The sequence below is a fragment of the Lontra canadensis genome, unplaced genomic scaffold (genome assembly GCF_010015895.1).
Source record: "Lontra canadensis isolate GAN:19392208 unplaced genomic scaffold, GSC_riverotter_1.0 scaffold7, whole genome shotgun sequence".
Taxonomy (NCBI): Eukaryota; Metazoa; Chordata; class Mammalia; order Carnivora; family Mustelidae; genus Lontra; species Lontra canadensis.
In genome coordinates, this window is record NW_022631001.1 from 30,868,797 (window position 1) to 30,892,026 (window position 23,230).

Genomic DNA, 23,230 nt, shown 5'->3' on the forward strand with positions numbered 1-23,230 from the left:
ATATGGAGTACATATATACGTGGTCTGGTCTGCTCAGTGTTATCTGTGTACCATCTGCATTAGGTTGGTCTGAGATCTGAGGTGCTGATTAAAAATGGAAATTAAAGGTCTTCACCCAAGACCTATTAAAAACGAAAGTCTAAGACTAGAGTCAGGGATCAACATTTTTCCTGGCCAAAACCAGTTTTGTTTTTCATTTTTCATTAAGAAATTGTCAGAAGTAGAAAGAAAAATGTAAAAAACTCCACATACTCAGTTTCAACTGTTAACCCATGGTCAGTCTTGTTTCATCTATAATTTGAAACAAATTCGAGATATCATTTGAGTGTTTTCCTATGTATCTACACAACATAACCAGAATGTAAGTATTCTATCTAGAAAGTAATTAACAGTAATCTCTAGTATCGTTGCATTTCTGGTTCAGATTTTCCTTTTCTCAAATGTTTCTTACTTGTAGAGTGTTTTGGATGCTGAATCACATAATTAGTTATGTTTCATTCTCTTCTCTGACAAGTGGGATGTTGGGAGACAATTCTGTAGCCACTTCTGGCAACTTTACCAAACTCCACGCATGTTTTTTGGCTATGTATCTTGTTCCTGACGTCAACTTCTTTTTACTTTTATTTTTCTTCACTCCTGATTTCCTCACCAAGTTTATTTTATATTATTGTGCTGTGTGTATGTATGTGTATGTGTGTGTGTGTGTGTGTGTGTGTGTGTGTGTATGTATTTCTTCAGGATTTATTTATTTTAGAGGATGAGAGAGAATGCTCATTCACACATGAGCAAGGGGAGGGGCAGAGGCAGAGGGAGATTCTCTAGTAGATGCCCCGCCAAACACAGAGCCCATGCGGGACTGGATCCCACAACCCAGCTCATGACCTGAGCCTCCACAGATGGAGCCATCCAGGCGCCCAGGGCAGTATATTTATTTTTTAAGCTGCCTTTGACCCTTTTATTAAAAAGGTAAGTTGTATGTAGATGAGCATATCAATGACCTTGAGCCCCTTGCCTTACTTCATTTTGCACCAGTCTTTTACACCAGGTCCTATCATCTGAACTTCTGACCGTGACTTCCCTCTTTTTTACAGCCCACTCCATCTCAGGCCCAGTGCTCAGCACCATTTTTCTGGTTCTGATCTTTTTTGCTTCCCTCCTCAGTTGTGATCGCCAGCTTCTTTCGCCTACCCTGGAAATACCATATTTTGTTCATCCTGAGCCTGGACTGGCACCTCTGTGTTCTCATTGTCCATTTCCTCTGAGCAGGAAAGGACTAGACACAGACACTAAATCTTTAGGTTCCAACATAACCTCTTTGAAAATTCTAGTCCTCTGGAATAATGCAAGGTTGGGAGGGCAGTTGAAAGAGGAGAGCTTGGGACAGGAAGCCTGGGGTGGGATCGAAAACGTCATCCCTTTCACTGTTTTGCCCTGAGCTGTGTTTGTTGAAGTAAGAAGCAGAGATGGGGCCAGCCTGACATGTGAGAGACTAGGAGAGTGGTTCTCAATCTCTGGTGCCTTGTGTGTCCTTTACAAGTCTCACACAGGTCTGAAGCGAACTGGCAAAGTAAGGACAGTGGAATGGTCTTATTCATAAAGTTTAATACAGTATTTTAAGGGAAGGCCATTTGTTTTTGGTGTCAAGTGCTCTTTCTTTTCTTTTTTTTTTGTTTAAAGATTTTATTTATTTATTTGACAGACAGAGATCACAAGTAGGCAGAGAGGCAGGCAGACAGAGAGGAAGGGAAGCGTGCTCCTTGTTGAGCAGAGAGCCCAATGCGGGGCTCGATCCCAGGACCCTGGGATCATGACCTGAGCCGAAGGCAGAGGCTTAACCCACTGAGCCACCCAGGCACCCCAAAGTGCTCTTTCTTATATGACATGATCATGATAGTGAACGAGTTACATTTTTTTTTAAAGATTTTATTTATTTATTTGACAGACAGAGATCACAAGTAGGCAGAGAGGCAGGCAGAGAGAGAGGGAAGCAGGCTCCCCGCGGAGCAGAGAGCCCGATGCGGGGCTTGATCCCAGGACCCTGAGATCATGACCGGAGCCGAAGGCAGAGGGTTTAACCCACTGAGCCACCCAGGCGCCCCAACGAGTTACATTTTAACATCAGTATTAGCAAAGTGAAAAGTTGATAAGCCTGTGTCAGTCCCTTGATATTTTTTTCATGAATCAAGAAGTCTGAACAAAGATGAATAGACAAGGATGGATATCTTTTATAGGTTTAAGTTGGAAGGAAAACTGTGCTAAGGACATAGAAGTTCATTATTATAATGATTATCAAGATTTTCATTCATCTGTTCCTTATATATCAAGGAGCAGAATTAAATAAGGACTGTTTTCAGAAATGCTTTGGGATATCAAAAGAAATGAAATCTTGCCATTTGCGACCACGTGGATGGAACTAGAGGGTATCATGCTTCGTGAAATAAGTCAGTCGGAGAAAGACAACTATCACATGATCTCCCTGATATTAGGAAGTGGAGATGAAACATGGGGGGGTTGGAGGGTAGGAGAAGAATAAATGAAACAAGATGGGATCGGGAGGGAGACAAACCATAAGTGACTCTTAATCTCACAAAACAAACTGAGGGTTGCTGGGAGGAGGGGGGTCGGGAGAGAGGGGTGGGTTTATGGACATTGGGGAGGGTATGTGCTATGGTGAGTGCTGTGAAGTGTGTAAACCTGGCGATTCACAGACCTGTACCCCTGGGGATAAAAATACATTATATGTTTTTATTTTAAAAAAAATAATAATAATAAAGAAAAAAAGAAAGCAGACAAGTAAAAAAAAAAAAGAAAGAAAGAAATTCTTTGGGATTAAAGACCCAAGTTCACCAGAATGTACTAAGCCGTATATGTATTACATACTACAGTTGCTTGAAAAACCTTTTTTTTCTTCTTTGTATCACTTGTTCTTTATAAAAAGTTAATATGGAAGTGAAAGTCCCTTCTAATTTCATCCCTACAGAAATGGCTTGCTGGGTCTCTGCATGGTTTTTTATGTAAAAATAAATAACTGTGGGGCGCCTGGGTGGCTCAGTGGGTTAAGCCTCTGCCTTCAGCTCAGGTCATGATCTCAGGGTCCTGGGATCAAGCACCGCATCAGGCTCTCTGCTCATTGGGGATCCTGCTTCTCCCCCGCCCCCCGCCTGCCTCTCTGCCTACTTGTGATCTTTCTCTCTCTCTGTCAAATAAATAAATAAATAAATAAATCTTTAAAAAATAAATAAATACTGTGAATATGAAAATATCAATACATACAGGTCTATCAATTACAGACCATATATCTTGTTTCCCTCATTTTGGAAGGCAGCCTTCAATCGTGCCTTTAGCTTCTCGCCTTTTTCTACCTCTTAATTTCTGAAATCTTTTCTATTAATTTTAAATTGTCAGAGTTGAATTTGCATTCTGTTCTACCATTGCACTTTTGTCTTCCATGCTTTGTCTATTACTTGATTCTAAGAGTTGAAAGTCAATAAATGTTTTTCATGTTATCATGAATATAAAATTTTATTTAGTACAGAACCGAAAGGTGTACTGTGATTATTTTTCCTTTTCCCAAAGAGTTTCCCTTGTGGAATTCCTAATTTCTACCCCCGCCGCCATTCAAAGACAAATAATGATGTCAGTAGAAGCTAAACTCTCCATAATGTTGTTTATTTATTTTGAAATCCTCTTCATGTGAGGAGGCCTCCTCTCTCCAGCCCCGTCTTCCTGCTCCAGGCTGGACTGGCCCCTCTCTAAGTGCGCCACTCACCTCTCACGCAGTGCCGTCACTGGTCTTCCCAATGGAGTTGCCACTTCTGCTGTGCATTCTGTCTTCTTCTCTCCTGTTTTCATGTCATACATTTATCCTCAAGTAACTCCCTATGATAGGTGCATAGAAAGTAATCTTGCTGCTGTTTTTGGCCCTCATACTATACTGACACTATGATTGGGTATAAAATTCTAACTTGAGCATAAGTTTTCCTCAGAAGTTTATAGGCATTATTCTGTTATCTGGTGTTTGGTTTTTTGGGGTTTTTTTGTTTTGTTTTATTTTGTTTTTAAAGATTTTATTTATTCATTTGACAGAGAGAGAGATCTCAGGTAGGCAGAGAGGCAGGCAGAGAGAGAGGGGGAAGCAGGCTCCCCGCCCAGCAGAGATCCCGATGCAGACTTGATCCCAGGACCTGAGCCGAAGGCAGAGGCCTAACCCACTGAGCCACCCAGGCGCCCCTGGTTTTGTTGTTGTTGTTGTTTTTATGAGAAGGCCAGTACCAGTGTGGTTCTAATTTTTTCATGTTCATGTTATTTTTGTCTCTCAAGCTTCTGTCATTTTTTCCCTAATTTTTTTTTGTTCTGAAATTTCACAATAATGTTTCTAAGGTTTTATTGTACATGCTCAGTGGACTCCTATAATTTGTCCTTCAGCTCTAGGGAATGAAAAATTTTTTTCGTTGATGGTTTTTATCTTTATTTTCTCTGTCTTCACTTTCTGGAAATCATAGATATTAGACCTTCTGAATGCAAACTCTACATCTCATAACTCTCACTTAGTTTTCCTGTGTTGTTGGTCCACTTCAGGTAGATGATCCTTGACTTTATCCTCTTACATTTTTTCCAATATATATCTTTTATTATAAATCACAATATTACACTGAGAAAAAGGATTGTGTGCAGATAGCTTATTGGGAATGTGATCCTAGAGAGATGATATGAGGGACAGAGGGATGAAACAGGAGCTAAGGGAAAACAAATGCAAGGATTAGCTTTTCAGTTGGCACACAGGCAAGCAACTGTTTCTTGTTCTTCTGCAGTCTTATGAGAAGCCTGGCATGTAAGAATTGTTCATCCAGGAGACAAAAATAAAAAATATTTCTTGATCAGCTCCCATCACTAGTAGGACAAGGGTGGTTCCATGGGCAGCAGCTCCCTATACACATCTGCAGAGTGGCTAAGTGGTCCATAGTCTACTTAGCATCTCCTCTTAGAACTTCCATATGTATCATCTCCCCTTTGTTGCTCATGGTTCCTGAATATGCAGTTTGCAGTTCTCCAGCCAGAAACTAAGCTTCTTGAGGACAGGAGGAGGCATGTCTTCTCTTCATGCCTCTCTGCACTTTACACATATTAATTAGTGGTTAATTCATTGAAATTCAACAACAGGCCAAGTAGTTCTCAGAGTATACCCAGACTAGTAGCAGCAGCAGCAGCAGTAGCACCTAGGAACTTGATAGGCAGACCTACTAAATCAGAAACTCCCTGCCCCCCTATGAAATTTTTTTTAATTTGACAGAGAGAGAGAGATCATAGGCAGAGAGGAAGGCAGGGGGGGAGGAGGAATCAGGCTCTCCGCTGAGGAGAGAGCCCAATGTGGGGCTCGATCCCAGGACCCTGAGATCATGACCTGAGCCGAAGGCAGAGGTTCAACCCACCGAGCCATCAAGGCGCCCCTGAATTTTTTTTTGTTGTTGTTCAGTTAGCCCGCATATAGTACATTAGTTTTTGATGTAGTGTTCAATGACTCATTAGTTGCATATAACACCCAGTGCTCATCACAACACATGCCCCCCTTAGTATCCATCACATGCCAACCCACCCTCCTCACCCCCCTCCCTCTATGAAATTTTTAATTTGTTTCAGGAATCATATTATTTTACTTCTAAGAACACTATGTGATGGGACACCTGGGTGGCTCACTCAGTCATTAAGCATCTGCCTTTGGCTCAGGTCATGATCCAGTGTCCTAGGATCAAGTCCTGCATCTGGCTCCTTGCTCCATGGAGCCTACTTATCCCACTACCTGCCACTCCCCTTCCTTGTACTCTCTCTCTCTCTGGCAAATAAATAAAATATTTTTTAAAAAAAACCACTGTCTTATTCCTCATTCATTTACTAGAAGTCTACTTTAGTTTTTTGGACCAAAGACCTTCTGGAAACATCCTGTGAATGAAAAATTCTTGTTTCCTCACTGATTTATCTGTATTCTCTGGGAATCTCTTTTTGGCTTCTGTACATTGTTCTGGATGCTGTAAGATTTCCTTAAATGGCTGGTGATTCTTTGCAGCTTAGTTGTATTTAATAACGAGTCAGTAGAAAAGCTAACTATGAGGCTTTGTAACTGTGGGTAATATTTTAACAGGCAAATTTACTTTAAGGGGACTTAAGGGGTTATGTTTTTTGCAAGAATGTGGAGGATTTTGCTTTTGGGTACTAATTCTTGCACTAGTTGCCTTGGTTTCTCCCTAGACAGATTTAACAATATATTGTTGAAGATTATCAATCCATGCCCATATTTTTAGCTCTGTTTCTCAGTCTTAGCTGCTGCCATACTGGAAATGTCTGTATCCTAAGGCTGAGTTCAGTAGGTCAGGCCTACACCCTTAGGTATATTGCCGTCTGCATCTCCTGCTGTTTCTCTATTTACATACAGTCTTCCAGAAAAGTTTTTAAGTTTGTTGATTGTCTTATGCTGTACTCCTTGTGATTGTTGTTTATATTTTTTAATATATGTCCTGTCACTTAGTGTGATTCTCAAGGAGAGGTTATTAATATATATCAAATGTACCATTATGAATCAAAGTTCTCCTTAAGTATTTTATATACATAATTGCACCCGTACTTCCTTTTTTTAAAAAAATGTGTTATGTTAGTTACCATAAAATACATTGTTAGTTTTTTTTTAATAAGTTTAGGATGCACACTTGAATTTCTTTTTTTTTTTTTTTTTTTTTTTAGGATTTTATTTATTTGACAGAGAGAGACAGCCAGAGAGAGAACACAAGCAGTGGGAGTAGGAAAGGGAAAATCAGGCTCCCTGCTGAGCAGGGAGCCAGATGCGGGACTCGATCCCAGGACCCCAGGATCATGACCTGAGCCAAAGGCAGACGCATAACAGCTGAGCCACCCAGGCGCCCATCATTAGTTTTTGATGCAGTTTTCCAAGATTCATTACTTATGTACCTGTACTTCCTTATCAATATCAAGTTGAAATATTGATAATCTCTGCATGCTAACAATATAGGACATTCAATTTGTTTTTACTTCCTTCCTCCTTCTGCCTCCCATGTTTTGTTGGAATTGGTGGAATTTAAGTTGTGTGTATAGCATCATTTCTTTGCTCTTTTAAGTTTTTTTTCCTGAACAGTTACATTAAACTTATAACCTCATAACCAGCAATTATTTAGATTTAATGCACTTTGTGTTATTTTCTTTGCTTATCACTAATTTTTGTGATACACAGTATATAACTATGTATCTTATGTAGTATGTCCTTCCTATCTTGGGTTCTCTATTCTTACATAAATTTTTATTTGTTCATTTGGAGAATTTCCTTAGGTTTAATGCAGGAGAGGTTTTATCCTTAAGAAGGAGAATGGTTTATTTTTTGAGTCATCAACTGCTTGAAAATGCTTTTTTCCCCCTCTTTTGTGATAATGTGGCTAGCTGTAGAATTCTAGGACTATGATCTTCTTTTCTTAGATCAGGTGGGATCTCGGACCTGTCTGATTCTGATCATTACTGCAGCCATACTTCTTAGTTTTAGTCACAATTTTATATATCTCACTGGGTATAAGAATTAATTTGCCTCTTGCATTGATTTGTTTAATGCCAAGGGCCAGTTTATTCTGAATGCTCAGCTTGGCTAACTTCTTTTGAGCTGCTCCTTTGTCCCATGACTTTTCTTTGGTTGTCAGTTTATGTGTTCTTCATGGCCCACCTCAGTTTAGGGGAACAATTGCTGTTCATCTGTCCCTATATAGTGGATGGATGTTTAGCCTTCCATTCATTGGACAATAATATTTGCTGTTCCAAAACAAGTCTTGAGCTTGCATGGATCCCTTAGGATTATAGGTATATAACTGGGATATCTGTTGAGTGTAGGGATATCATGGTGTCTTGGATCTGGTGTTGTGGGGTCTTGCCACACTATGTCATGTCCAATCGCTACACCTAATAGCAGGGAGAATAGAGTTCTGATGGTCAGTCCTAATGGCAGGGTCTTCTATGCCACATCCTCCCTGGAGGAATGTCACCCTCTGTCAGGTCTGGATACAGTTTTCATGCACAGTCACCTTAAGCAGAAGCACCTCCAGGGATCTGGATCGGAACTAGGTTGCCATTTGCCTCCTTTCATCCCTGAATAACCATCTGGTTATTCTCTTGGCTGTTGGTCAAAAGAACTAATTATACCTTCCCACTTCTTAGAAAATTTATCTTTAGAATAATTATTTTTTGATGTTACTATTTTCTTTCCTTTTTGTTATGAAGTATGCCGTAAATGCCAAAGAATATATATAGTGAATACATATGGTTTCAGGATCAATCATAAAACAAATGGCCATGTACCTACCACCTAACTTAAGATATAACTTCTCTTCTAAGCAGAACTATTATGTGATTCTGAGCCGATTCTCCTTCTCCCTTTCCTAAGGTCGTGAGTCTGAGGAGGGTAGTAGCTACCACTTGGTTACTCCACAGCAGTTTCTAACACTTTGTTCTGAAGAAAGAGAGAAAAGTGTCCAGAGGGTACCCTGAGTTGTTTGCAAAATAGAAGCCCAGATGATTGTGCTTAGTGGTTGGTGTGTCTGTGTTGGTCACCATTGGTTTCTCCAGGAAGGTATTCCCTGGCGCATTGCTAACCCACAGGGCACCTTTGTGTGAAAAAGAAAAAAATCATTTTTGCCATTTGCCAGCAATTCTCTGTAATACCTATATGCACAAAAATCGATAATGATTATGAATGTGAGTAGAGTTTGCAGGCCACAAGCATAAGGCATGGTAAATGTAGCAGGTGGCTACAGGGCTCCTCAGGTGGGTGTCATCAGACATTTACTGAACGCCTACTATGTGCCAGGCATTCTTTTAGTTGTTTGGCATTCAGTGCTGAGATAGACAAGATTGTTGCTCTCATGGACCCCCCATGCCTGGACTTATGAGCAAGCTGGTTTTTTGGGTGCACGAGCTTGAGAGTCACCTAACAAGCTGGGGTCATTCTTGAGTTGGGTTAGGGCCCTGTGGTTACTAGCAAAAGTGGGCATGTTGTCTATGCCATGTTAACCCCGGGAGGTTATGTTGTACCAAGGTGATGAGTCAGAGTGACCATATGCTCTGCTTTACCCTGGGTACTGGGTGAAGTCTCCTGTCCCAAGCGGTCATTAACATCACTCCTTCACTCTCTCTCAGTTTTTTTTTAAAGATTTGTTTAGAGAGAGGGCACACACAGTCTGGAGGAATGGGGGTGGGCAGAGACAGAGGGAAAATGAGCCCAATGCAGGGCTCGATGCCACGTCCCTGAGATCATGACCTGAGCCCAAACCAAGAGTTGGACGCTTAACTGACTGAGTCACCCAGGTGCCCCACCCCTTCTCTCCCTTAAATGTTTTCCAGCTTTGGGCAGTGAATTATATGGTCATGTGTATTAGTCATATTTTTCTGCCATGGTAACAAACACCTTCAAAATGTTAGTGACTTAAAACTTCAACTTTTTAGATCTTGCTCATGGATCTGTGGATCAGTTGCCCCTCTGCCCCAGTCTGGGAATCCGTTTAAGTTTGGTCCTTATTCTGGACGTTGGGCCTGTGCCACAAGCCTTCCCATTACAGCACCTAAGTTGGAAGACTGAGCTTTGAGATTTCTTTTCATGGCAGAGGGTGGGATCCAAGAGTCCCTCTGGCCAGAGGCGGCATGGACCATATCTACTCTTATTTTATTGACTAGAGCAAGTCATAGGGACGTACACCATCTAGGGATTTGGGATTGATTCTCCTTCCTCGGCATAGGGGGCGCTGTGGTGGGGGAGAGCCAGTATTTGGTGAATAACAATGTGATGAGCACATTGCACTTCTAAACCCTACTGCTCTCCAGCGTGCCCCAACTCCAGCCTTTGCCGGTATCTTGTAGCGTGTCTGTGTCAGGACAGCGCCCAAGTGATTGACAGGACACAAATGAGGAGTTTGGCCTCCCTTTGGGTTACAGAATGTTTTAAGGGATTTCAGTATGGTGTGGAGCCTGTTTTGGTTTTAGATTTTATTGGACAAGGTGGGAGTTGATGTTTGCTGTGGCAGCCTGATTAACTGGGACAGGCTCTCCTCCTTTCTGTGTCCCCAGTTCTACCACCTGTCCTAGAAGTCTGCCCTGAGAAATTTGCCACTCTCCTGTATGAGCCACCAGGACCCAGTGGAGCCTATGGCCAGACCATGCCCTCTCCCTACCTCATGTTGGGGCTCCATGAGGTATGATTTCTGGGGCCCTTTACTTTGCTCCCACTGAGGCTCCTCCCTGTCCTATCCCTGCCCTTGCTGCTCTGTACCTGGGAGTTTTAATTTTTATTGTCTCCTTAGTGTCCCTTCATTTGCTCATGTTCAGTGTTCAGTACTAACTGGCTTTTCCTTTAAAACAATCCCAGGGGCGCCTGGGTGGCTCAGAGGGTTAATCCTCTGCCTTCGGCTCAGGTCATGATCTCAGGGTCTTGGGATCGAGCCCCGCATCAGGCTCTCTGCTCAGCAGGGAGCCTGCTTCCTTCTCTCTCTCTGCCTGCCTCTCTGCCTGCTTGTGATCTCTGTCAAATAAATAAATAAAATCTTAAAAATAAATAAATAAATAAATAAATAAGACAATTCCAGAAATTCCTCAGTGTTACTGGCTCACGGATGGATTGATGGAACCCATCCTTGTTTTCTATTGTTGGATAGTTTGCTAACCCCCTTGCGGTGGGACCTGAGGAGAGAGAGGTAGCAGATTTGAGCTTACTTAGCCAGGTGAAACTCCAGTGTTGTCGAGCAGAGATGGAATACTACTTTGCCAAAAGGACAAAGACTGATGGGGAGGCATGGGGGAGATACATTAGCTCTATCACCAGCCCTGGCAGCTGGCATTCTCTTGAGAGCAATTTTTCATGAAGAAACTGCTTTATCATTTCATAAGAATGATGAAGTACCTTCAGAGTCGTGTCAAAAAGCACATGGATGGTGGGTGGTCAGCTTGGCTCCGTAGTAAGTGACTTGCAGTCGGGACTCCCATGCATGCCCCAGCAGGAATACCAGTTGTCTCGCGTCACGGATTGTTGGCATGCTGTGGATAACTGATACTGTGAAAATTAACTTATTCTTAATTCTCCCCTTCGCAAGAATATGGGTCTGTGAAGAAGGCATGGAATGTGGCTGTCATGTTCCCCCCTGTAGTATCTCCAAAACCTAGTGCAGTGCCCAGCACATAGCTGGGAAACTTGGGCTGAAGCAATGCAAATGCTGATGGTGGACAGTAAAGGCCAAACCTGGGAGAACCCTCGGAGCTCCTGAGTATAACAGCACTGTAAGGGCAGGTGGGAGTGTCCTTGAATGAAAGGGCTTTCCAACCACCCTGGTGCCAGCAGCGGGTTCCCGTTGATGCCTCAGCCTTCCTGGCCTGGCTGTTGCATGGGGCGGAAGCCTGGAGGAGGCCGGACTTTGTTCTGAGACTTAGGGGCACAGGCATTGCACTGCCACAGGCCCTAGCTGAGGCCGCACGGTCCAGCTAACAAGTGCCCGGGTTGCCTTGCTGCAGCCACTCACCCGCACCATTTCGGCGCCTGCCTGCTGACCTCCACAGGCCTGCCACGGCGTTTATTTGAATGTGGGATTTTTTTTTGGCTGCTGAAGCTTATTACTTTGCTGCTTGTGCTGCCAGTGGGAAATGCCCCTTGAGAGCTGTCCTCCAGTTTGTGACTGAAGGGAGTTGACATTACGAAGAGCCCAGGTCATTGCCCCTTGTGTGGGGTGACCGAGGTGTGACACTCGCCCGAGAGGTGTCACCTCCATCGGTGGTAACTGGCTTGCAGAAGCCCCCTTTGCTGGCTGCCTTCCCTGGACTGCTTCCCTACTCCCCTACCTGTGTTTTCTTCACCTTCTAAATAAACCACCTGCCCTTGAATACTTGTCTCAGGGTCTGCTACCGAGAAACCCAAACCCTCATGGTCAGGGGCCTGGGCCCCTGGCCCCTGGCTGGGACGGTGTTCTTGAGGTTTCAGAGGGCTTGAGCTTCATTTTGCTTAGACACTTCAAAATCAAGATCAGAAAGAGGAAAAAAGCACTCTAGTTTCTCTGTTTTAGAAAGTTGTTACTTAAACAGTTCCCAAATTCAATTCTACGGCTCTCCGAAATGACCGCTGAAACTGCCCTGCTCACAAAACCTCAGGGATTTGTATTGCCATGGTGTAGGCTCTCAGTTGACTTGGGGGGCATTCCTGGTCTCCCTGCATATACCCTGGATATAGTCAGACTGTTCATTGTTGAGATATTGCCTGCATGTTACCTGCTCTGTGCTGTGTCTGCATCTCAGTATCCCTGCGCCAGAGTCAGGTGACCCTGCGGCCGGCTCATGAGGGGTAAAGGGATGAACGGGTCTTTCTACCCACACCGTGCAATGGATTGCACAGGAAGAACTATCACACTGACCTTTGACCTTTGCTTCTTTGCAGATATCTCGGTGAGCCTGCTGACCCTCGTGGTCACTGCCTGTGGCCTCGCGCTTTTTGGCGTGTCTCTCTTTGTGTCTTGGAAACTCTGCTGGGTTCCGTGGCGAGAACGAGGCCTGCTCTCTGGTAGCAAAGAAAACAATCGGGAACCTCTTAACTACACGGACACAGAAACCAATGAGCAGGAAAACAGTGAGGGCTTCCTAGACCCTCCTACCCCCTGCCTGGACGCCTCCATGAAGATCAGCCACACCTCCCCTGACATTCCCCTCTCGACCCAGACCGGGGGCCAGGAGAACTGTGCCCATGGCGTCCGTGTGCAGCGCCAAGTCACAGAGCCAACCTCGTCGGCCCGGTCAGTAATACCCCTTTCCTTTCTGAATGCAAGGCAGGGACCACCTCGCTTTCCTCTCTTGCCAGCAGTAGCACTGATAAGCCCCAGAGCCTGCAACCTTTCCCACGTCCTTTCAGTGTCAGAGACATAAATATGGGAAATCAGGGTGCTTCTTCTGCTCCAGTGAGGTTCCTTACCTCTCCTGAGCTCTCTAAGTAGTCTCCGCTTAGTCCATAATAACAATAGTTACATTGCCAAGACTTGTCAAGTCTAAGAACTTCATGTGCATTATTTTATGATAGTCCACAACTTTGCATGAGATGCAGAAGTTAACATTTTCATTTCACAGAAGAAGAAACTTAAGTCAAAGAGGTTAAGTAAAAAAGTCATGTTGGCACGCACTCGGGGTTTGAACCCTGATGCAACCAACACCAGAGCCTGAGCTCTTAACACACTCTTCCTGCTGCCCTCCTAGTGCTATTGAGTTTGTGCTCTGTGCTTCTGACCTAGCCTAGCTGTCTCATACAGGCTGTCTTTGTGGTCTGCAGAGTGGCTGGAGGTCTTTGTCCATCTTCAGCCTTTGCAAGGCCTAGAGTTTCCAGGCCGAGGGTCACTCTCTGTCAGTGGGCCAGATGCCCTGTGCTTTAAGCAAAGGAGAAATCATGTAAGGCAGTGATAAAAAACAAGGGCTCTGGGGTCAGTGAACTGGCTTTACTTACATGTGTGATACTGGATATAGTACTTAACCTCCATGTTTCCATTGCCTCTTCTGTGAGAGAGGGATAGTGAGAATAGCAGCATTTGGGTAGTTTTAAGAATGAAGCAGGAACATGCACGTCATACGCTTCACATGGGCTGCACCTGGTACAGCTCCGAAGCCTGAGCTGCCATTTTGATTCCAGTATTTGATTTTGTCCTGATCATTCTCACTGTGACTGGCTCTCCCAGGACTCAGATGTGGCACAGACATGGTTTTGAGGTTAAACAGCCAATTCTGAATCACTGGATATAATGATCTACTTTTAACAGGAGATTTCAGGAAGAGAGATACAGGAAGCAGCTTTTTCTAAATGAAAATCTTGAGCGATAGCCAGAGGCAGAGCACATGCCATCGTTCAGAAAGTATGAGTGTGGTTTGGGGGCCTCTCGAAAAAAATCTTTTTTATTTGTTCCTGAGAAACAGAAGTAAGATTTTACCCTCTTTTATGTTAATCGAGTTTATCCTAGAGACTCTGCACATTCACATTAAGTGGGATGGAATCTGACAGTTTATAATTTAATTTTTCCACAAACCTATTTTAGCATCATTTCCAAATCTGAATCAAAGAGCTAAACCTAAAATATTCCTCTGTGAGGAAATGGATGGTTGTTTGCCATTTGATTTAGAAGAACTTCTCAGACTTTATCACTAGGATTTCTCTTTAGATGTAGACTTAAATATAGCTGGAGCTATGTTTGATGCTGTCATGGCGTTCACACAGGGGTGCAAACTCGGAATAAAATTCCTTCAGTATTTCAATAACCAGAGTCTTTCAGGTGGGGCATCCATGAAAAGTGTCTCCTATTCAGTTTTCTTCTGCATGTTAATTTTTCTGATCTGTGTCCCATCACAGCAAGGTGATAGTACTGTGCTCTTGTTAGATTATGGATCTGAGGTCTCTGCCATAATTCTAATGACTTGATAGCAGTCATATCACTCTTATTATCACAATATTTATTTTAGAAAATATGTATAAGTACTCTATAAATCAAGAAATAGATTTCATTTAAAAATAAAAACTGCTATCTTCACCACTGATTTATGGAAATTAGGTAGAAGGAGAAAAAGATAAAAAGAGGAAAGCAAAGGAATGATCCCTATAAAATGAACTTTACATTTAGATTTTGGAGTCTTGTAATTATCTTTTCTGATGACCAAATCAAGTTTAGTAATATCCGACCATAAAGAAACTAAATTCTTTATAGCTGCATTTGACCTAATACTGATAATTGGCATCATTATGCATTTAAAACATTCTTACCTAAATTGCTACTGACCCAGTGTTACGGGTTATGTCTGAAAATATAGATCTATGATTCATGGTCTCACCATAATGAGTGGTGTATGGTCTTCTAATTTTTATGGATTGTGTTATGTTATAATCAAACACAAAATCTTTTTTACTGATGAAAGGAGAGAAATGAATGAAATTTCCTTCATGTTCCAAAACATTTTTACATTCTTTTTTTAGTAACATTTTTGATACTGATTTTGGCAGGGGGAGGGTTCTCTGTGCTGAGATGGCTCTCAGCAGTCTGCCCTGCTAGTTCTTATTTCTTCCTTTTTTACCCCCTCCTGATGCTCCTTACTTCCTCAGTGCTGTCTCTTTCTTTCTTCCTGCTTCCCTCCTGCAGCCATTGTGACTTGTCCCAAGGGGCCCAGGACACCTCCTTGACCCACAGCACCCAAGGCTTAGACTCTCCATTAAGGATGTCCCTGCTGTCGCTGTGACCCATCAGCATAGCTTCTGTCACAGCACTGACATTAGGAAACTTACCCTCTCCTGGCCTCTTGAGCTTGAATATGCATGCTTCCCACCAATGTCTATGGAAGGCCCTAAAGATGGGCGTTGTTTTTATCTCCTCGGAAGGCTTCTGGTCAGGATGACTTTCTATTGTTTTCTCAAGATCAGGCATGTTAACATTCTCTTTCTAGTTGGCTCAGTTATTATTAGAACCCTTCAAAGTTCCTGTTCATTCTTTTCAATTTAGATGAAATCTGTTCTGTGTAATATCCTGGGAATACGGATATTTTTTCCCAGAATACTTCAATACCAGAACCTTTTAAAGATCTCTATTCCAAATCTTAAAAAATCCCTGGGTCCTCAAAATGGAAGGGACTTTGACAGGCCATCTAAGGCATTTCTTGATTCATATCCCAAGATGGGACCTAGGTAACACTTCGGTTTTACAAAAATTTCAGTTACCACACTGCCATCTTTTTATCAGGCTTGTTAGGGCCTGCACATTATTGCCACAGTCTCCTCCTGTCAGCTGTCTGCCTCAGTGCCACACAGCACTACCCTGGAGGACACAGTCTCACTAGGAAGCTTTATCTGGGAAAGCTCATTGCGTTCCAGCTGCACTAGCCTCTCTCTCAATGCCTTCAGTACCCCTGTCTTTTCACACCTTGAGGCCTTCACACATGAAGTTCCCTCTGCCTGGAATACTTTTCCTTTTCCTCTCCAGCTCTTTTGCAGCTTTCATATCCCACCTAAAGCATCACCTCCTCAGAAAGACCTCCCCGACCACCCTGTCTGAAGGATGTGCTCTTTCCTCTACCCCTTCCCACTCTTCATTCTCTCACAAGCTGCCTTGCTTGCATTTCTTCGCAGGATTGAACTCTTTTTTTTTTTTTCTTTTAAGATTTTATTGATTTGACAGAGAGAGAGACAGCAAGGGAGGGAACACAAGCAGGGACAGAGGGAGAGAGAGAGCAGGCTTCCCACTGATCAGGAAGCCCAACTTGGGGCTCAATCCCAGGACCCTGGGATCACAACCTGAGCCGAAGGCAGATGCTTAACAACTGAACCATCCAGGTGCTCCTGGATTGAACTTTTCTAACTCAATGATTATTTGTTTGCTTGTTGCCTGTATCCCCTCTCTCATCTGTGAGTTCTGTGAGCTTGGAAACTGCGTCTCCTTTGTTTCTCCCTATATATGTAACACCTAGTGCAGCCCCTGGCATAGAGCAGACTTTTTGTATCAATGACTGACAGAATACCTTCATCAGTATCCAGCCACTAGTTTCGTGTTCTGCTGATGAGAATGGCATAAGGCCAGAAGTGTAAACTGAGGAAGGGCCTATATGGAATGAGGTTGGTGGAAAGCCTCTTGTTCCAGGTCTTACCTTCATTCAGAGCCTTACACATAGACTTTTGGCCTTATCTCTGAACTAAGCAATCCCTAGAGTCTCAGAAATATTCTGACAGAGTTGAAAGACAACGACAATCATTGCATTTTAGATTTGGGTCCCATTGCTGGCCACAACTTCAGTAAGTGGTATGCTAGTAATTACTAATAATTAAGTAATGTAATTACTCTAGAAGTAGCACAGTTCTATTAAGCTATGTTTGTGTCTGTGTGTGTACGGTGTGTTGAAAACATTGGTTAGATGAAAACATTTAAACACAACATTTTTTTGAATTACCTCTTCAGGCTTTAATAAACTGATGGCTTCAAAAATGGAAGCTGCTTAGCTCTCTCTCAGCTCCTATGAGATTCTGAAACTTGATGTACATGTGCATTTTCTCTACTGGGATTTAATTATTGGAAACTGTTATGTCCTTGGCACTTATGTATTTACTCTAGACAGTTGTATTAAGCATCTGCTACGTGCAAAGTCTTCTATCGTGTACTGGTAATAAAGAGATAAAAAAAAAAAATACAGCCCTGACCTCAAAGGTCCACAGCCTAGTTGGGGAAATAGATAAGAACATGAAGTGCTCAAATTGTTCTCATAGATTTATCGGGCAAGAGCATCTAAGATGCATGGGACGGGATAAAGGCTGGCTGTAGGGGCTGATTCAGGCCTGTAATGTTGAGGCCTGAACTCACTAGAGACAATGGGAGTGGAAACAGGCATGAGTTGTGAGCTACTTTTGAGAAGGTATTGGTGGACACAGGCTCTTAGAAATAGGGAATAAAATATTAGAAGTGACACCAAGAGTTCAAACTTGTTGAACTTGGGTAGGAGGTGTAGGAGGAAGCAGGTCATGCCTCAGAGTTTCCAACTACGCTTGACCACACACCTCCACTGGCCAAGGTGTGATGCTTAAATCTTTCTTATATCATTCATTCCAGAAACTTCTGAATCCTGTGCTAAGAAAGAACCCATTTCCTTCTGCCCTGTAGTCAGTTCACTGCATTTGCCCTGTCTGAGACTTCCTTTTCCGTCTCTGCCTTTGGCTCAGGACAACCCAACTCTCTCCTCTCTATCACCTGGGGGGGTTCCAAGAAGGGAAACAATCCTATCTCCATTGTTTCCAAACTTCCCTGTCTTGACTTGAACCTCATGAAGAAAGCCATGCAGTTCTGAAATCACAGTTTTCTTCTCTCTTTCCTCTCCTTGAACCCTGAAGCTCTGTCGTCACTGGTGCCCCAGAACCCGGGAAGGGATAGGCCAGGTTTCACCTCTGAGATGGGGTCACTGAGGTGATGGTGGATAGAAGAGCCCACACTTGCCTGTAGCTGCATGGGAGACCCAGAGGTGGAAGGGATGGTGGGAATGATGAACGTTGGCTCTCACACACAGCCTGGATGGAAGATGTAGGCATATGTGAGGAGAAAGCTGTGGGGGCAGAAGAGTTGAAGATCCTAACCTGCTGGAGAGCTGGGAGCTAATGTGGAAACTTTACTTAATTTCCTATGAGGTCTATAGCATCAGTTCAGAGGCTGATAATATGAGGCCAAGTTAAGTAGCCAGGCTTGGTGAGAATACCATTTCCTTCATGACTGTTACCCCAGCCAGGGGCCTCTGTCTCTGTTTGTGTGGCTCGTTAATATTTGGTCAGTTCTTATCCTCTTCTGACCTGCTATGTAGTTGGTGTTTGACTGTTTTATCACGCCCCTGGCTAACCAACTCCTTGCAGGCAGTAGGCTTTGCCCCTCTGGGCCTTCCATCCTACCTGATGTGCTTTGCACATTCCTATTTGGTGAATTGTGATATTGTCCTCTTTCTTAAAATCCAGTGGAGGTAGTGGGCTTTGGGGTCATGGTTCAGGGACCAAGACTTTGTTTGGAGACTCGAAGTGTGACCCTGGAACTGGTTAATTCAAATTTGAGGAAAGGAGAGGAGGAAAAGCTTTTTGCATCTGGGCTCCTGCCTCTGCTGACCTGAGGCTGCAACCAGCAAGGCTCAGATTCCTTGAGGCATTAAAGTGTTTTTGAGTTTGTTGTGGGAAATCTGCTTTACAGATTTTCTTAATCATCTTTGAAGTTAGGCTTTCTCCAGGCTCAGCCACCGGTCTTCCAACTCAGATCTGGGACAGCCACATCCAAACGTTCAGCTCTCTTCCACAACCTGAAAATGTCCTCCACCTGCACTAGGCGGGGATGGGAGGTGGGTAAAGCTGAGGGTCTCAACCCCACTGCCTGGCTTCTCTAAGACAGCATCAGAGCATGACTTATTTCCAGAGGACCCTGTCTCTTGGCTTTCCTTTTCACTCCCAGTCTTTGGAAACCATTCCTTCCCCTTCCTTTCATTTTGCACATTAAGTCCTGAGAACACCAAAATGCTGGATTACCCAGACCCACTCAGATGACTTCTTGCTTCAGACACAGATTCCCTCCTTGTCAAACTCTGTGACATTAAAATTCCAAACCCTTGCCCTGCGGCCTCTAGTTTACTATAGTCAAGGGCCACCTCCATTGACCATTTTAGAACCATCTCGCCTGGGTTGGCAGGAGCCAGATCAAAACATTCTGGTCCATATCTATCCTGTCTCTTACTTCATACTTTTTAAAAAATTTTTTATTAACATATAATGTATTATTAGCCCCAGGGGTAAAGGTCTGTGAATTGCCAGGTTTATATACTTCACAGCACTCATCATAGCACATACCCTCCCCAATGTCCATAACCCCACCACCCTCTCCTTACCGTCTCTTGCTTCATACTTGCTTTTCCGGCCTGCTTCCATGTGAGCTGCCTATGAGAGCGATTGGATATTGATTTTCCATTTCCTCCCCTTGTCTTTCCATCCCGGGGGCAGCCCTTGCTCATGTCTCAGTCCAGAGAGTGGCAGAGGTTATGCAGGGAGGTGGTGAATTGCCCTGGCTCTCTGACTGCTCTGAGTTTCTCCAGTCTGCTCACCCACCCCGCAACTCCAGTAATCCCTGATTCTCTTCTGAAAGGAAATTGAAAGTGATTGAAAGAGAGCCCCAGGGAGCGAGAACTGTCATGGCCTGTTACAGTCTGCTGTCTGCTTTAAGCCACAGCCTTAGAGTGGGATTCAACTGTTTTCCTACTAGTAAGTGTGACTCTGAATGGAGGCGGAAGTGTTGGGAATGAAACTAGTGATGGAAACCGTTTGGGTAGATAATAATGTTCATATCTTTGCTTGATTTTTAAAAAGAATCTTCGGCTCTATTGGAATTTTGAATGGAAGCATCCTGTGCAGTTGGGATCTTGTTTTGGTCTTTGAAGTAAGATCTCTTCGTGATGCCCTCCCCAGTCCACCCCCTCAGTCCCCTGGCAATCCGCTGTGGTCAGGAGGAGCAGAGAACATGGGACTGATTTCTGTTCAGATTTCTTGTCTAGAAGACATACAGGTAAAATGGAATATGTTCTATTGCTAAGCAGTCAGATTTGTGTATTTTAAATTTACAAATTTTAATTTACTTGGCAGGCCTAGTCCTACCTTAACCCAGATAGGGTTAAGACAAAATGTTGCTATGAGAAGACTAAAGCCAGTACTCAGAAAACCCAGAGATGAGTTGTTATGCACAGAGAGTCTGCTCAGCACTCACCTTGGGAGACAAGTGGTAGCCGAGTGGCAGGCTCTGGGTCTAGCTTTGACACAGGACATGTGTTCCGTCAGACATTGGCCCAAAGAAAATATGTCTTGTAGGCCTTGAGAGAGTACTTGAGTATTCAAACAGCATCACTAGACAGTTCTGGGACGGCCTCTTGTAGGCGGGAACTGACACCAGACCCAAGCATGGCCCTTGTTTGAATCCAGCCTGGTGGAAAAAGTCAATAGCAGAGGCCAGAATGGGCCCCAGCCCCTTATGGCCTCTTCATAGGGCTGGACGCTGACCGCTCCCTGCCAGTCCCTTCTGCCCAGATATCCCAGTAGAGTGAGACTGGAGCTCTGTTCCAGCAGTGTAAAGGGTCAGTGTCTGGACAGGGAATGGCCGAGCTGTACTAGCACAGGGGGCCTGTTTTAGGTGTTTAACAGCATCCCCTGCTCTTTCCCCTCCCCCAAGAAATCATATGATGCTAAGAAAGACTTAAGATGGTGGATTTCCTTGTAAGAAATAAAAATCTGACAACAGAGACTTTCAGACCACATGGTTTTTGCACATATGGGAATGTACGTGCCTGGGTGTTTCCGCCTGCAGTGGGCTGTGTTGGCTGTGACAGGTGCACCTGACAGCTCTGTGATGGTTCCTGTCGTACCAGGTGGGTGATGAGTAGCCAGGAGCATATCTGAGGATAAAGAGGAGTGTTCAGCATAACAGTGTCTATATCACAAACATGTTTGGGGGTCTAGTAATGCCATTTTACATCTTCGTTTCATAAAGGAAAAGAAGACAAACTCAAATGTTTACTCTGCCTCTCCAATAATTTGTCAGTCCTTCAGAGACAGCCTGGCTGTCCCCTTCCACCTACTGGTGGAGAGAGGCTACTTTAATTAGGGTTATTGAGAGAGAGCAGAAGATACAATACAGTGACTCTGAACTCTGGGCTGAAAACAACACAAATAACATTAAAAACATCCTTGCATGTAATGACTCCTTCTCTCAATTCATGAGGACTCACACAGGTAAGGTAGGTTTCAAAGAGAATTCCAGGGAACCACTAACCCAAAGCAATAAGCTTTTAGGGTGAAGAGTAGATTCTGTCAGCAAATATTTAATTTGCAAATACCAGTATTCAACCTTCTCTGAATCCTTATGTACACTGAGGATAGCTTACCTTTAATTTTTATACTCTTCGTGTTTATGACAGAAATAAAACCCCTCCCCCTGATCACCAATCCCCCACGTGGTGTGACGGAAACACTGTCACGGAGCTGCCATTTGTACCTGTCAGAGCCAGCACAGTCCGCCACAGGCAGACGCAGCCTGTCACACACATTCTCACGAGAGCAAAAACTGTGCTCTTGCGCTGAAATGCTTTGATTTGAGCCAGCAAGAACTTACTTACTAATAAAGTTATAAGCCAGTGACAGGAAATTCTATGTGATTTTAGAGATGGATGCATTCTCCCTAAGACAACATGTAGCTTAGTGTTTCAGTTTCAGGATGACATTATACGTAAAGATGGACAGTTTTATTTTTAAAGCAGTTTGTACAAACCTTTCCATTCTGCTGGCCGAATGAGCTTCTTTAACGCCATATTCTTCTTGAAAGTGCATTCAACCTTTAAAGCTCCCAAGGTCATGTGTTAGTGGATTCATTTCCTGATACCAAGCCTCACTTTTGAGCTTCAAGCCTTGGGGAGCAGCTTACTCACATTGATGAGCATTTTGAATTTAGGCCAAAAAAAAAAAAAAAGCCCACAGATCTAAGCTCTTAACAACACATAACAGGCTACCTACATCCCAGGCACAAGTTTCTGAAAGAGCTGTGGCTAATCAGGTCGTAACTTTGTTCTCTCTTGCTCTTCACTCAAGGCATAATTCAATCCGAAGACAACTCAACCTGTCAAACCCGGACTTCAATATCCAGCAGCTTCAGAAACAGGAACAGTTGACTGGAATTGGTCGAATTAAACCAGAGTTATATAAGCAGAGGTCACTGGATACTGATGATGGGACAAGGGGTAACAGCAAAGCCTGTGGGAAACTGAATTTCATTTTAAAATATGACTGTGACTTAGAGCAGCTCATAGTGAAGATTCACAAAGCTGTCAATTTGCCTGCCAAGGACTTTTCCGGGACTTCAGATCCTTACGTCAAGATCTATTTGCTTCCCGATCGGAAAACCAAACACCAGACTAAAGTTCACAGGAAGACCCTGAACCCGGTGTTTGATGAAGTGTTTTTGTTTCCAGTTCCCTACAATGACCTTGCGGCCCGGAAGCTTCACTTCTCTGTGTATGACTTTGACAGGTTCTCTCGCCATGACCTAATCGGCCAAGTGGTGGTGGAGCACTTCTTAGACTTGGCCGATTTCCCCAGGGAGTGCATCCTTTGGAAGGATATCGAGTATGTCACCAATGTAAGTCCAGCATTTCTCCATTCTGGGGGCGGCTTCTCGGTCTGCATGCAAACAGATTATTTACACCTTATTTTATTGTGGGGACGAAGTATAAAATTCACGTCAGTGTCTGGATAGCTGTTGTTTCAGAACCTTCTTGTACCTTCCCAGAAACAGGTCTTTAACAATATTCATTTTAGAAGTTCCCAGAATTATTCATGAAAACAGCATGAAGCATAACATTCTCTCTTTTCTGCTTTCTAATTCTTAGTTCTTCCTTAATTGGCAGAAGATATTATCTGCCCTCCTTACCACATTTTCTGTAGAGCTTTCTTAGGTTATTTGTGCTAAATGGATCCTGGCATCCTATTAACTGTAATCTGCAGCTACAAGACCGCTGCCAGACTCTCTGAGAGCATTAAGTCCTTGAGCATGTTCCCAGGTCAGCTCAGCTGCATTTGCCATGATCAGATCTTCCTCTTTAATCCCAGAAGTGAGAATGGTTGCAGAGAGTTGGCACCACATTTTTAAGCAAAGAATCA

The 23,230-nt window shown here is 43.6% G+C and overlaps 1 protein-coding gene across 1 annotated transcript in view; it reads left to right on the forward strand.

Annotated features, from left to right (window-relative positions):
* Positions 1–23,230, forward strand: part of SYT9 (synaptotagmin 9) — a 196,584-nt gene that overhangs the window by 43,657 nt on the left and 129,697 nt on the right. The window contains exons 2-3 of the mRNA XM_032853372.1: positions 12,452–12,803; positions 22,163–22,709. Coding sequence (XP_032709263.1) covers positions 12,452–12,803; positions 22,163–22,709 — 899 coding nt within the window. The remainder of the gene's footprint in view (positions 1–12,451; positions 12,804–22,162; positions 22,710–23,230) is intronic.